Genomic DNA, 15,105 nt, shown 5'->3' with positions numbered 1-15,105 from the left:
GCATTATACCACACTGATGTTTGCCATGGGGCTACGTGAGATTTAAGAGGAAGAAAGTAAATCACTGCATCTGCTCATGTGGAGCTTCTGGGAAAGAGCTGAAGTGAAGGTAAGGGCGGGAGGGAGATGACAGCATGTTAACACTTCTCTGGATGAAGGCCAGCCTCAGGGCACCTGCCCAGCTGCCCTCACCCCTGTTATCTGTGCAGCCTCCCCGTGCCTGCCCTCGAGGGCCCTGCCGTGAACACGGAGGAGAGCGGGACTGGTCCCCCGGCCCAGGGGCTGCGCTTCGGTCACCCCTGACCTATTAGAAACTGCTGATAATTTTCCCCACTACAACTCACAGAGTGCAAAAACAGCAAGCGTCTAAGTGTGAAGGCCAGGCCTTTCTCACCCACTCCGGCCTGGCCTCCCCGGGCAGTTCCCCTGCCCGCGGCGCCTTCCCTCACCCGCTCCCGGGCAGGCCCCCTCACACGGCCAGGTCGTCGGAGCGGGCCCGGCAGCTGCTGGCCTTGCTGGCCCTGCTCAGGCGCCGCGTGTCCACCAGCAGCGGGGGCTGGTGCATCTCCACCGTGGTGCAGGCGGCCGGGACGGGCCTGGGGCCCGGCAGCTCCGCCTCGGCCTCCACATCCCAGCGGCCGCCGCTGGCCCCGCTCAGGCTGGTGCTGCTGCCGCTGTGGGCCGCGGGCAGCGCGGCCGGGGGCGGGAGGAGCTGCTCCAGCGGCTCCTCCTGCTCGGGAAGGGGATGCCGGACGCTGCTGGGGGTGGAGGAGCCCGCCGAGCTGGAGGAAGCCTTGCCCTGGTGCTCAGGCGCCGCGTTGCCCCAGCCCGGCTCGGAGGCCAGGGCGCGGCTGTTGAAGTAGCCGAGGGCGGCCGGCGTGGGCGTGGGCACGGGGGTGGGGATGGTGACCGGAGTGGAGATGGGTGTGGGGGTCACGGCGCGGTGCTTCTCCTCGGGGGCCTGTGGAGCGGCAGGGTAGCTTGCCATGGACGTGGCGTTGGAGGGCGGCCGCGGTCTCGGGGCGGCCGTGGCATAGTAGGATGCCATGGTGACCGGGGCCAGCAGCGGTGTCACAGCACGGGTGTCGGGCAGGACAGGGGCCGGAGGAGCAGCCGTGACCACCACAGGCGGTGCTGGGGGCGGCAGCGAAACGGGTTTGGCCTCCCCCGTTACCATAACCGGTGTCATCGTTGCCACAGGCATCTCTAGGATGTACTGGCTCGTCATGCCCTGCTTCAGCTTCTTCCACCCCAAGTGATATATCTCAAGCATGTTCAGCAGCAGAGAGACCGAGGCCACCACCAGCATGAAGATGATGAAGATGGTCTTCTCGGTGGGCCTGGAGATGAAGCAGTCCACGGTGTGTGGGCACGGGGAGCGGCTGCACTGGTAGACTGGCTTCAGCTCGAAGCCATACAGGAAGTACTGGCCCACAATGAAGCCCACCTCAAACAGCGTCTTGAATATGATATTGAAGACGTAGGTACGGAGCAAGGCACCCCCCATACGGATTCTGCCACGTTCATCGCGGATCGGGGGCTTCTCTTTCCCCCTTTTGACAATAGGTTGGTCTTTGACGTTATTGCTGCCTCCCCCACCACCACTGCCAGATGCTGCTGCTGCTGGGTAGTTGCCATCTTTGCTGCTTCCCTTCTTTTTCAGCTCCTCTTTCTCTTTCCTCTTCTCCTCCATGCGTACAATGTGCAGGACGTGGCCCAGGTAGATGAGGGTTGGAGTGGAGACAAAAATGATCTGCAGCACCCAGAAGCGGATGTGAGAAATGGGGAAGGCTTTGTCATAGCAAACATTTTCGCAACCGGGTTGCTGAGTGTTGCATGTAAAGTCCGACTGCTCGTCTCCCCAGACCTCCTCAGCAGCAGCCCCCAGCACCAGGATCCTGAAGATAAACAGTACTGTCAGCCAAACCTTGCCAATAACCGTGGAGTGCTCCTGCGCATTCTCTAACAGTCTCCCCAGAAAGCTCCAGTCACCCATTGTTTCAGATTTCTAACCTACAACAAGAACATCAGAGCAATTAGAGCAATGTTAAAACATCTTATAATTACACAACGCTGGGGCAGAACAGATTGATCCTTGACAAATGATATTTCTTAAGGGCACTTGCTTTTGCAGAATATTGCACATATACATTAAGAACTAGATAACCCTGGGCCCATACAACCCAGGGCTCTGGTGAGCACAGAAAGGAGATGTTTAATGCTCTTACAGAGCCCATACAGGCATAAGTGATAAGTGCTATGGCACTGGCAAGAGGATTTATAAGTTAGAATTTCTACAAGATTTAAATTTTTTAAAAAACATGATTTCTGTTTCCTCTGTCTAAGAGATGGTTCTAACTGCTTCTCCTTATATTTAGAAAAGAACAGGTAGAAATCAGCTCAATTAAACAGAATAATCCTACTGTTAATGCAACTGCACTGGTATTCAGAGTGTGATGCAAAGTTTGCCTAACTGTAAGAATTGTATTGTTATCAGAACTTATTTACTCCAGCAATCAGGAAGTTAGTAATAGGTCTCTGCTATTTTCAAACTGTACAAACAGAAAAAGAATTACTCAAAACCTACGGAATTTACAGCTGAAATTTGGAATCTGTACAACTCAGCAAGCATGTTCTCAAAGCCTAATCATGTTCAAATTTGTTTATTTCTAAAAAAAAAGTCATTTCAGTAACTTGAAATATTGGGAAGAATGACAAATTCTGAGAGGAATGGTGAAAAAGTTTCTATGCCATTTCCCCTACTGTCCTGGCAATTGGTGTTACTGAACCATACCTACTGCAACATCACTAAAACAAAACACCAAAACAACACACTCAAGGTCATTTCAGCAACTATATACAGAGATCTTCTTGGAAAAAAATAGAATTACATCCTATGACCTTACTTCTTATGTGACAAAAAACTGGCACATATTCTCAGCAGTTTCCACCAATTCATGTATGATGGGCCCCCCCATGTCCAATTCTAGGCAGAGACACAATTGCTGATTTGGAAAGGCTTGAAGTGCAAGATTTTTTTTAATATCAAAATTCCTCACAAGCTTCCTCCAATTGAGAAACAAGAGAAATCTCCTGGTATCACTTCTGTTATCCTTGTCCTGTTCCTAACTGGATAATCTGTAAGAATATTGGAATATATGTAAGAAGTACATTCCATTGCCCTAATAAACTCACTTCTATACTTCATATGTCAACCTTCAACTAAAAACAAAATAAAAAATTTTGCTTTCAGCTAACTTCAATACCTTCAGAAATACTTGTATCATAATTGTAATTCAGATTTAACAATTTGCATACAAAAATACACTATCAGAAAAGTAATTATCTTCTTGTTTAAAAATCTTAGACTATTTTATATATATATATAAATTAATTACATCTTACTATGCTTATACTTCTTATCCAAGCACCTGGGTGTCTTACAATTCCTGAGAAAAAAGGGTGTTTATCACTACAGCTAGGAATTTACCACTGAAGAAATGTAGTATTCTCATCATGATATGAGTGTAATTTCCAGCAATTATGTCACTCTTTTTCCAAAAGAAGTATTTCTGAAGTCTGTCCTAAACTTCTTTCAGGCTTTTAGTTAAGGCAACTAAAGTAATTAAATTTATTTCAGGTACTTTTTTATAACTTGATTTTACTGTGAGGCAATGAAATATCTATAACTGCAGAGCAGTAAGCTTTCACCCAAAAAGCAATAACACACCCCTTAGTGCTTTGCAGTTCTATAAATCCTGGTATACTAATTCATTTTTTATCACATGAAGTTAATCTAACAAAAACTCCTCCTAAAAATACATCTTTGATATTTTTCAAAAACACATTCCCTTTAATATAAGTGAATTCTTTTTCCAGCATAACATGAGAAACTACAAACAATGATACTAACAGCAAAATACTGATTTTGTGTATGTATATTCCCTGTCCTGGAACATTTTTTTAAAAAATAGATTCAGAATGTGTTTTTTCTCCTCTTAAGACAGTAGTCCAAACCTGAATCAATTTTGTTATAGTCGTAATTTTTTATAGTCTTGATAGTCTTTTTTATAGTCTTATAGTCTTAATTTAATATGTTTCTATTACTCTAAATTTTAATAATCCATCATAATTTTATAACATTTAAAATATTTTGGATGGTTAAGTAATTCTAATCTTGACAAATAATAATTTTTAAGGCAATAATAACTAAATTTTATGCTTTTATACTTTTTTTTAAACTCAAAATCACTTGAAGATATACCCAGTTTAGTTCTGTTCCAACTTTGAACAGAACTAAACTATTCAGGCATGTTTTCATTATGAGTGGGAAAACGTAGAAAAAGCAAAATAAATAATGAGATATTTGATGGATTAAAGAAGTTTAGCATAAACCCAGGTTCAGTATTTCCTTTCTCCGCTATTCTTTACATTATTCTGTGTCTCTCAGTTCAATACTCTCTGCATCACTCTTTATTTTCTATCCAGATCAAACAAAATAGGCAGCTCAGGTAAGGAGCAAGTGATGATGTCTATAATGAAATAGGACATTTTGTGCTTTTCTGAGGATTTATCTAGAGAATAAGAGAAGAGCAATAACAATTTTTAGAACTTAAAGATGACAAATAATAAATCCATCTAACTTAATCATTCTCCAATCTCCAAAGAATTTTTTTTTCTTTTTTCTACAGGTCAGCAATGCCCAGGCTGAGTTAATTCAGGACATCAAAGATATGACACAATGTACTTCTCAGAGGATGCACACAAAAAAGCTATTTTCGTGTTTACATTACTTAAAATATTTATTTCTGTGTATTAGGGTGTGCAAATTCATCCTGCACACCAAGTGAGTGTTTAAACAGTGAGGAGATACTTCACAGCATCTTAACTGCACAGAGGTGAAAAATCTCAGTGAATGTCTTAGTATGAATTGCAGCAACTGTTGCCTTCACCAAAAATGAGCATTGTCCATAGTACATAAATATTGGAAGGGCATAATTTCCAAGAGCAATGCAAAGTTACATATCTCCACTGGCTGGAGAGTTCCCAGAAATCCAGGTCCTGTGTGTTTCTTCAATGTCAATACATTCTTCAGTGAGCAATTCTTAAGGCCAACGCAACTTATTCAAAAATCACACCAACAACTGCAGAGGGATGCCTTGACACAAATCATTATTAAATTACATTAAACAAAAACAGAAGGTTCACAAAGCTCAGAGGATATTTGATTTTTCCCTATTGAGTTCAACAATACCTATGTCTAAATTTAAACAGCCACAACTCAATATTTTAGCTGAGAATAATCCCAAGCTTGCTTTTGTAGTAGTACATAAAATTCAACAGTACAGTATTACTTTCAGTGCCACAGAGACAGCCAACTGTTAAGACCTAGTCTTCAATATGGATTGTGAAAGGAAACATTTTTTCTTTTTGTGCTTGGAAAAAAATGCAGATTAAGAAATTAGACATCCTTATCTGCATTTCACGATGTCCATGAATATCCACAAGGGAATGACAGAGAATCTGTCTCAGAAAACAATCTAATTCAATGGTATGAAAAGCAAGAACTTCATGAACCTTTGTATCATTTAATAAGAACTGGGAGTCTTGTATTATTTGGTGTATTTTATTGCATTGCATTTCTTGTTTTAGAAAATCATTCCTTTGAGACCACACTGAAAAATGGACATTCATAAAAATTGGCATGGCATTTAAGAATCAATGTTGTGTTATTAATTACTAGTTTACTAGATGCACAAACACACTTTGCATGTTACAAAGAGAACAAGCAAGCAAGAATAAAGTTTAGAAGCTGCAATGTCCTATCTATCCCTCTGCAGAAGAAGAATAATTATAATGTGACATTGACAAACTTTCCAGTTATTTTTAGTTCTGGTGATGAAGAGGTTCATGTGCACTATGTGCACACAGGTGTTCAAAATTTTACATTATTTATAAATTTACTCAAACATGTACATATTTATGTATTTATATGCACATATGCAGACAAATAAGTACACAGCTGTATTACATACATTACCAGATTATGACACTTGATGTATTTTTGATTTCATTATACTGCTACATCCAAAAAATGTCCCATAACAAATATTTAGAAACTTAACAGATATCCTGATCTGAATACAATTTCTTAAATTCAGCCCACATTTTCTTTAACTGCTCATGATAGCCTAAAAACTTGGGATTTAGATTTTTTCTTCAAAATTATCTCTAATTTAAAAAGCAGTATGACAAAAAAAGTTGTTAAAATAACTTGCAGTAGTTGTTTTTATATCAAACAATCAGGCATCTCCACCACTATCAGGTTCTTAACTCTGCTAACTGCAGAAAATCTGCAGTGTGACCATGTAATTCCAGGCAAACTGGCATATGTGCAGGCACAGAATGAGCTACTATAGTTTCCAGTTAAACTTAATGGTGTTTGGCCACGTACATATATATGAAACACATATATATGTATTACGATTAATAAATCACAATAGAGGTTTCATTTTATAAACTTGTTTAGATGAGGATTTGAAAAATACCTTTCTTCATTCTCCCAGTGTCATACTTTCAGACACGTGTATCACCACTCTCACTGTATTTTAAATACTAGTTAAAAATTAATTCCTTAACTGATCTTGTTATTACCTTGAACTTACTTTACTGCTATGGAGCCTCCTCCTTAAATCCCAGGCAAAACTTCTTTTGACTTCTTCTTGACTCCACTTGACCTCTGAGTGAAAGTTTGGCCTGAGTAAAGGAAAAGCGCGAGGAGTGCAAGGCTGAGCCCAGGAGGAACTACACCCCACCTGTTAAACTCCTCTCTTCCCTGCTGGGACCCCTGCCCTGGTTCATTAGCCACAGGAGGGAAACAGGAACAAAAAGCAAGCCCCTTTCTCCCCCAGAATACTCCAACACCATCTTAGAGCTCTACACGGGAAGGAACAGAGAGTGACTTACCAGTAAAGCTGAAAGGTGTGAAGGGTGTGGAGCTACCGGGAGACTGCGGAACAGCCGTGGAGCATGAGGGCGACAGTCCTACATCCCGAGTGAGTGAAGCAGGAATGAGACAGAGCTGTCAGGTGCCCACACACCATCAGCCACACAGATCTAAAAACTGCACCGTGCGGAGTGTCCCGCCCCCCGCCCAGACATACAAAGGAAAGATGAGCCTTTCTGGCATTCAGAGACTCCAGACCCTTTTTCACTGCAGAGAAGCAGGGACTCCAACGTTTGAGTGTCTGTCTGAGAGGACTTCAGGCAAGGTAAAGTAACTGCAAGGGAGACCCTGTTCAAACTCCTTAAAATACACTGAAAACAATTTAATTTTTTTCTAGTTAAATTCTAAAATGTTCCAATAGGATTCTCTCCTTTCCCTTTAAATAAAAGAGGTTAATAACTCTAGTATCTATTCAGTTCAATTAATTTTTTATATCTATGTCAGTGTTTTAAAGACCTAACACACTAAGGACTTCTAATAACATCCTAGGCTTTGTATGATCTCCTCAGTGAGTCAGCAATGAACCATATTCTTGGCCTACAGAAAAAAAAATACACGAATGAAACAACCTTTTTCCTTATAACACTGGCAATTTTTTACTTTATCGAGCTTCATACCATCCTAAGAATATTTATTCATCACTATACTTTGCATCGCTTGTGAATCCTAAGCGAAATGTTTGGGTAACTCTCAGACCAAACATGTGAAGCAGCACCACTTACAGTGTTGAAAGAAATTCTGGCTCTGCTTTGTATTTAAGACTTAACTTTACTCCAAGTACAAACCGGCTTGAAATGCCCATCAATGTTCACATGTCAGTGGCAACTTCTCAGGAAGATATTACACGTCCCTACACGACCATCCCGGATATTAATACTTGTTGCTTTATCCTCCACTGCATCTTCTGAGGTATTTGGTGAGGTTTGGACACTTCTCCCAGCCACACCAGGCTCAGTTACCGTCCCATCTGCAGGCGGCTCCCGCGGTGGGGCGGGAACAGAGGGACACTGGCGCCAGGGTCCCTCAAGAAGGTGCTCAGAGCAGTGGGGCCCCCGCCACGACTCCTCCTCAGTAGGACGAGCAGGCTGGGCCCCGCCCTGCCCTTCCCTGGCGCCCATCCCACGGCCAGGGGAGCCGGGCGGGCTCCCGCCCTCAGCGCCCACTGCCTGTGTCCCCAGGCCTGCCCGCAGCCCGGGGCGCTGCCCTGCCCTGCCCAGGGCGCTCTACTTACGCTCGGCGGGAAGAAGGCTTTCCACAGCAGCAAAGGCGCGACTCCTTCGGAAGACGCCGGGCGGAGGTGGCGCACAGGTGGTTTAAGCGGGGGGAAGAGGCGCCCCCAAACTTGTCTGGGCTGCGGCAGGAGCGGCGGGGCGGGCGGGGGCGGGGGCTCCCCGCCCTGCGCTCCGTGCCTTGGGCTCCTGCCCTGCGCTCCTGCCCTGCGCTCCCTGCCCTCGGCCACCGGCACCGGCCCTCCCTCTGCCCTCCCCTCCCCGCCTCCCGCCGCCGCTTCACACGGGACTGGAGCTCTTCTCCTACCCGGGAAACTCCGGGAGGATTGTCTCCCTGGATTTTAAAATGTTTGTCGCCGTGCGGATGACCCATCCCACCTCCGCGGGATTTCCTGGGAAATAAAGGAGTTTCTGTCCCGCTGAGGACAGGAGAGTGAGAAAGCCCTCCCCTGTGCCCCGCTCAGAGGCGCCTCGGCCCCTCCACCAGGTGTCAGAGACACCCGAGCAAAAGGGGGAAAACACCAAAACAACCGACCGACTCTTTCACCAAGAGGAGGGTTTTCTCTCGGAGAGCGGATGAACCTTGCAGGTGGTGCAGCTGTTGCGCACAGAACTTTTGGAAGAAGAAAAAACAAAACCCCTCAAAAAGCGGGATCGCTTGTCACTGTTCTGGAAGTTATTATTTAAAAGCTGCTCTTGACATTTGCAGCATAAGTACTCAAAAATATTACTATCACCTATATTTTGGTCAGGCTTTTGTGTGTTCTGTGGTGTTGCCCCAGGGAAAGGAAAGCAGCCACACAGCCCGGGCAGCATCTAAAGGAGAGTGGGAGGTGGTTCTGCTCAAAGGTCGAGGGAGGTGATTCTCCCCTGCTGTTCTGCTCTCATGACACCCCACCTGGAGTGCTGCATCCAACTCAAGGGGCCCCCACCACCATGAGGATCTGTTGGAGTGAGTCCAGAGGAGGGCCATGAAGATGATCAGGGGGCTGGAGCACCTCTGCTATGAAGACAGGCTGAGAGAGTTGGGGCTGTTCAGCCTGGAGGAAAGGGCCTAAGGAGGCCATACAGCAGCCTTCTAGTTCCTAAAGGGGCCCACAAGAAAGCCAGAGAGGAGCTAGTTATGAGGGCATGTAGTGACTGGACAAAGGGGAATGGCTCAAAACTGAAAAGGAGTAGATTTAGATTAGATTTTAGGAAGAAAGTCTTTAGTGTGAGGGTGGTGAGTCATGGGAACAGGTTGCCCAGATAAGGTACAGATGCCCCATCCCCAGAAGTATTTAAGGCCAGGTTGGATGGGGCTTTGAGCACCATGGTCTAGTAGAAGGTGTCCCTGTCCTTGGCCAGGGGAGTTGGAACTAGATGATCTTTAAGGTTCCTTCCAACCCAAACCATTCTGTGGTTATATGAAAGAATGACTTAAAGTGGTGGAGTGACTCAAGAACTCTTCATCAGTAACGTATGAGTTTCTCTAGATAGCTACTCTACAAAGATCTGGAAACAGAACCACACCACTCATTTCCAAGGCTTTATTTAGTTAAAAAAAAATCCAATAAAATTTTTGAGACACTTTGAGGAGCTGTGTGTAGCAGAGAACTGTTGAGAATCTGAATCTGACCATGTCCATGTTCTTGTATTCTTGCACTGCTTGATTGGTCCCTATAAATACAGCTGAAAGCACTAGAGAGGAAGATCTCTGTGGACCCCAAGCACTAGAGGTGGCACAAGGACAAATGACTGATCAGAGATGGGTCTTGTATCTGAAACACAGTGCTGCCATGATTGTAAGTGTATCACAGGGCTGATCCTGGAGCACTGGGGCATGAGAGGCTGTGTTAGGATACACAGTGGAATCCCACCAGCTGCAGTAACTCCTATCATTAAAACTTTCCTCATGGAGTGAAGTCTCTCAGCTCATAAGTTTCAATAGCATGAAGCACTGGGTGTTTCTCTGATGCCTTTTTCACTCTCTGGAAGTGTGAAGTGGCATTTCCCACTATCTGTACAAACTGGTCTTGACACCATTTTTTAAAAGAAAAATATTCTTACTCAGGAGGGCAGTGAGATTCTAGAGCATCCTTTTTGTAGTGCCACAGAAGGTTTTAATGATAGAATCCTTTACATTTCAAACTAGGAGAAGCTGATGCAGTACCTGCCTGCCATGGGACAACACCCATCAGCTAACAATTTCCTTTCCAAGAATTCCCTTCAGCGTTCATACAAGAAGAGGTTTGGTCTGTCAGCAAAACCCTCTGGATCATTTGTAAAAAATGGGACAAGCAAGGATGCAAAATCCATGGGGAAAACTTGAAGGAAGCAGTTTTAAAAGTGAAGAACCAATTACGTACTGGTGAAAGCCAAGCATGAAAGCATGTTGAGGACATATGACTTATTAGTCATATACTAGAACAGGAGGATCTGTAGCCAAAGAAGGGGTAAATAGAAAAAAGTAGGATTTGTCTCTCTGAGGAGTTTATTCAGAAAGAAGATAGGCTCAGATTTAGTTAATGATGTTCAAGGGTGTCTTTTCATGTGGACTTTCTGACAGAAGGATTTCCTTGGAAAAGCCATCCTGCTAGTTTCCTCACTTATCTTTAAAGAAGAACAGCACTGCTAATTCTCATTATGTTTAAAGGGTTGGCATTAACACTAGACAGCAACACACAGCTTAAGGGGACATTTAAATTTTTACATTAAACTGCACACTTACAAATTTTTCAGCCTTCCTTTAATTAACAGAGAATCACAGATTGGTTAAGGTTGGAAGGGACCTCTGGAGGTCATCCAGTCCAACATCCTTGCCAAGGCAGGGTCACCTACAGCAGGTTACACAGGAACATGTCCAGCTGGGTTTTGAATGTCTCCAGAGAGGGATTAATTATCTTCTTTAGTACAGTCTTTTGTCTTCCATCCAAGCCTCTACACAGGTGACAACCCCTATTCCACATGTAAACAGACATTTAGCAGTACGTGATTTGGCTGGCACAGAAACAAAGTGAATTCAGGAATTGGGGAAACAGAGCAGTCAGGCAGGTATCCTTCAGATTAGATGAATCAGGTTTTCATGACAAGGTACATGGAAAGAAAATAAAGAATAGACACCAAGATTTATGAAATGATAAAAAGTTAAGGAGATATTTCTTGATTGATCTTAGTGTGAACCTGAGCTGCTGCTCAGCAAGAAAAACAGAATTTTTCAGATCAGTATTGATCTAAAACAGTGTTTTGCACCTTGCTTTTTCTAATTTAAACATCTATTTTGACGTACAGAAGAGGAACATTCTTATGTAACTGTGCATCCAGGCATGGTCTGGTGGAAAGACTCCTAAACTGTGGTGCATGTCTTCAGTCATAAGCCATGCCAAAGTGACATATGGCTTGGCAATGCAGGCAGCAGTTTTGTCCATACAGCCAAAAAAAAGAGTTACAAATGCCTTCAGTACAGCTCACTGTGGTATACTCTACGGTATGTCAGTAAAGAGAATTGTGGTTGACATGCCACTGCCCTACAGAAGATGGCACTAAAGATTCTTGGAAAGGGCACCGCTACCTCCGGAGGCACAGCTCGAAGCAAGGAGCATTAAATTCTCTAGCTGTTTTCTACATGGATGAATGGAAGGACTTTAGAATTAATTAAATAATAAATAACATGACAATAAAAAGACTGAAGTTGTAGTTTGATCTCATATTATACACTAATTTTTATTATTGTACCAGTGAGTGATTAGTGTTCTGTTCTGTACAAGCTAAGCACATCAGAGAAGGCAGCATAAGAACTGGTGTCAAGAAATATTATTTCTAGTTTTGTTGGATGATGCTGTGAGTTCTAGTTTGTAAGAATGGAGGCACAGGAAGACTAAATATCTCGTCCTAGGTTATATGGTTCTGATAATAGCACTGAGACTCTAGGCTGGTGTTTTGCCCACCAGAGCCAGCTTCCTCTGGTCCTTTCTGGTTCTTTCCTTTGGAAACGTGGCAAATCTCCTAATATTACAACAAGAACAACAACATAAACCTGAATATTCTGGGATATGGAACAGCATGATGCTTTCCATCCGTCTTCATGGAATCAAAAGCTCCATGTAAGATGTAGCAGAAGAAGAACTATAACTGTACAAGCCAGGCATATGTTAGGAGGAAGAATCAAAAAAAAGAGACACAGATCATGCAGAATCCTAAGAGGAATGCTGCCTGCTATCATTCTGTCATGGTGTGATGCTATTTTTTTTTCTGACACAACAGACAGAAAGATGAAATTAAAATATTGGTGTTTGAAACACACTGATTCCTGCCACAACAGGAAATCTGGCAGAAATCTGAGCTGAAGATAACAAATTTAAAACACAGAGTTCAACTAGTTCACTGCTGTGTTAGTGAGTTAAATCAATTCATAGGAAAGTTGAGGAAAGATTGTGTTGGGGCAAGGACGAAGATGTCCAGTAGCTGAGAAGCAGGGCCAGTAGAAAGGAATAGGAAGCATGGAAGGGTACAGCAGCAAAGGGAGAAAAGGCAGTTAAGATTTTTGCCTTTTTAGTAGCAGTCACTCAGGAAAACACAGCCAGAGGCTGTAGTTTGAAATTGCAGCATGTGTAGCAGCAAATAAACTTCGTGTTGCCATTCCCTCCACCCCTTCCACTCACTCCCTGCAGCTGTTCTTGCCCAACACCGTGGCCTGCTGCCCCACAGTCTTGTCAGTGTAGAAGTTCATATGGCCTCCCTGTAATGAAGATCAAGGAATTAATCCATCTGAAAAACAATCCAGCAAAGCAAAACGTTGGTTTCTTCATCAGCTAAAACAGTGGGCCAGTCCAGTGCTGAGCACAGCTGTGCAAACAACTGTGCTGGCTCAGTGCAGGTCCTGGAGTTGCAGGCACCGTGTTGAATGAGGTGGGAGGGAGATTCAGACAGGCTAAGAATGAGCAGGAAGGAATGACATCAGTATTAATGCCCTAAACTAGTATTGCCAGTGGGCAATTCATTGTGCCAAACCACAACCAAGGCTTCTAAACAAGGATGTTCTTTTTTTTCATTGTGTTCAGGGTAAGAGCAAATACAGTATGTTTTACCAGGAATATACCTGGGTGTTATGCATCATGAATTTGTAAAGGCCTCAAATAGTTGCTGCCTTCCACAGAAAGGAACAGCAAAAGGCATCTTGCTTTAAAATAGAAAAAACAGTGTTATGTAAGGGAAAAATCCCTCTACAAATTTTTAACTGCTGCACGATGTGATGGTCTGCCTTTGGAATTAAAGAAGTCAGTAGCACAAAATGGCATGCTATTGGTGGGAAACAATCTCCTGGCTGCAGACCAGGCTTCAGTGAACTCCACCAGTGTTTGCACATATAGTAAAATGGGCAGCAAAACTGAACAGTAATCAAAACTGAACAGTGATTGGGTTTCTGTCTTTCTCCTGTTTTGATGAATGCCTGTTTTGTGAGACACACAATCAAGGCATAAGGAGCTTTTTATGAACTGTGCTGAGAAGGAAAAAACCAAAACATTACCAATTCCACTTACATTAATTGGAATTTTATTTTTTATTTTATTTACTCATAATACCACCTCATATACTTAGTTAGGTAGAAAAAACTATAGCACACCAATGTCTTATTACAGTTGCTAAAAGCACAAAGGAACCGTGTTGACAGAGATCATCCTGGACAAACCCTGCACTGGCAAATAGACTTTTGGGTGCTAACAAGACTGAAAACATAATTTCAAACATCCTGGATTTTGACAAACCTTAAATGCATACCAGTATGATGTTTTTTCAAGTCAATCACATGATTGTGTAATGTTCCACGGATGATCTTCCACAAACTCCAGCTCTTCTTTACAAAACTGTTCTTTTCTTCAGAGCAGGTCTCCATCTGACAGTTTTGCAAGTGCTTCACATTTCACAATAGAAGCACTTAGACGTTCCTATCTTCTAACACTGCTACTGCTAAACCATTTCTCCCGGTGATAAAAGATCTTACTAAATCCTAAGCTTATCTTCCCATGTACCTGCAACTCCTCACAGCTGCAGTTTATCCCACTTGGTGGATCCTGATGCTCTGACAATGAGTCATTAATAACTATTTTACTGCAATACACAAAAGCTTCTATCATGACATAGGCAAAAATTATACCTGACAAATCCATGTTGAAATGTCTCATTCAGTCTTCTATCAGATAACAGTGAGGAAATTATTTAATCAGTTGCTGCTCTCTTTGTGCATGTGTGTGTAAAGGAATAGACAGGTTTTTTATCTGTGCTGGACAGGTTGTGGAAGCTGTTTAAACTGTGTATTACACACTCAGTCCTTGGAAAGGATGCAATACCTAGGGCAGGGACATGACAAACTGTATGCAGGGATTACATTAATGATGCAATATACAATAGGTTTGAAATCTTTACCACACAATAATTATTTTTTTTTCTGGCATCTGTTGCAATGATTTCAACAAACAGTTCTTGATTAAACTGTTCTGATCCCTGTGAACATGACACAGTTGTCACCTTTATCTTTCAATTGGGAAAAGTCAGGAACAATGAGAGTCAGGGTTGACTCTGTGTACCAGGACTGCCATTATACTTTCAAATCAAGTGAAAGAAGACTCATGACGAAGGAAATATTGATAGTTGGATACCAAACAGATAGCAAGTTTTCCAATCATCACATCAGAAGTGCAGCATTCCTCCTGCTAATGTGTGGATTGCTGAGAGGTGCGGGAGGAGTTTTTATATGTTGCCATAAAGATTGAATCTCCACAGAAAATTATCTGCAGAACACTTTTAAACCCTATTTCATCATCTCAACTTACACATTTTTAAGCCTGCTACTGTCTTTCACAGATAATGCGTCTAAATTGCCATAATTGCCAA

General features: G+C 43.1%; 1 protein-coding gene across 1 annotated transcript; it reads right to left on the bottom strand.

The window, feature by feature from the left end:
• Nucleotides 1-469: 469 nt before the first annotated feature.
• Nucleotides 470-6,688, bottom strand: GJA3 (gap junction protein alpha 3; the record flags this gene model as incomplete). The annotated part of the gene is made up of 2 exons (XM_083854985.1): nucleotides 6,655-6,688; nucleotides 470-2,013 (listed from the first exon to the last, which is right to left on the bottom strand). Exon 2 carries the CDS (start codon nucleotides 1,994-1,996, stop codon nucleotides 470-472), a length of 1,527 nt encoding a protein of 508 aa, XP_083711111.1. The 5' UTR covers nucleotides 1,997-2,013; nucleotides 6,655-6,688.
• Between the last annotated feature and the right edge of the window lie 8,417 nt (nucleotides 6,689-15,105).

This window comes from Zosterops lateralis (assembly GCF_965231275.1).
Source record: "Zosterops lateralis genome assembly, chromosome: 2".
In the NCBI taxonomy this organism is placed as follows: domain Eukaryota; kingdom Metazoa; phylum Chordata; class Aves; order Passeriformes; family Zosteropidae; genus Zosterops; species Zosterops lateralis.
The sequence above is the reverse complement of the archived record's forward strand: the minus strand, read 5'-3'. Positions and strand labels throughout refer to the sequence as shown.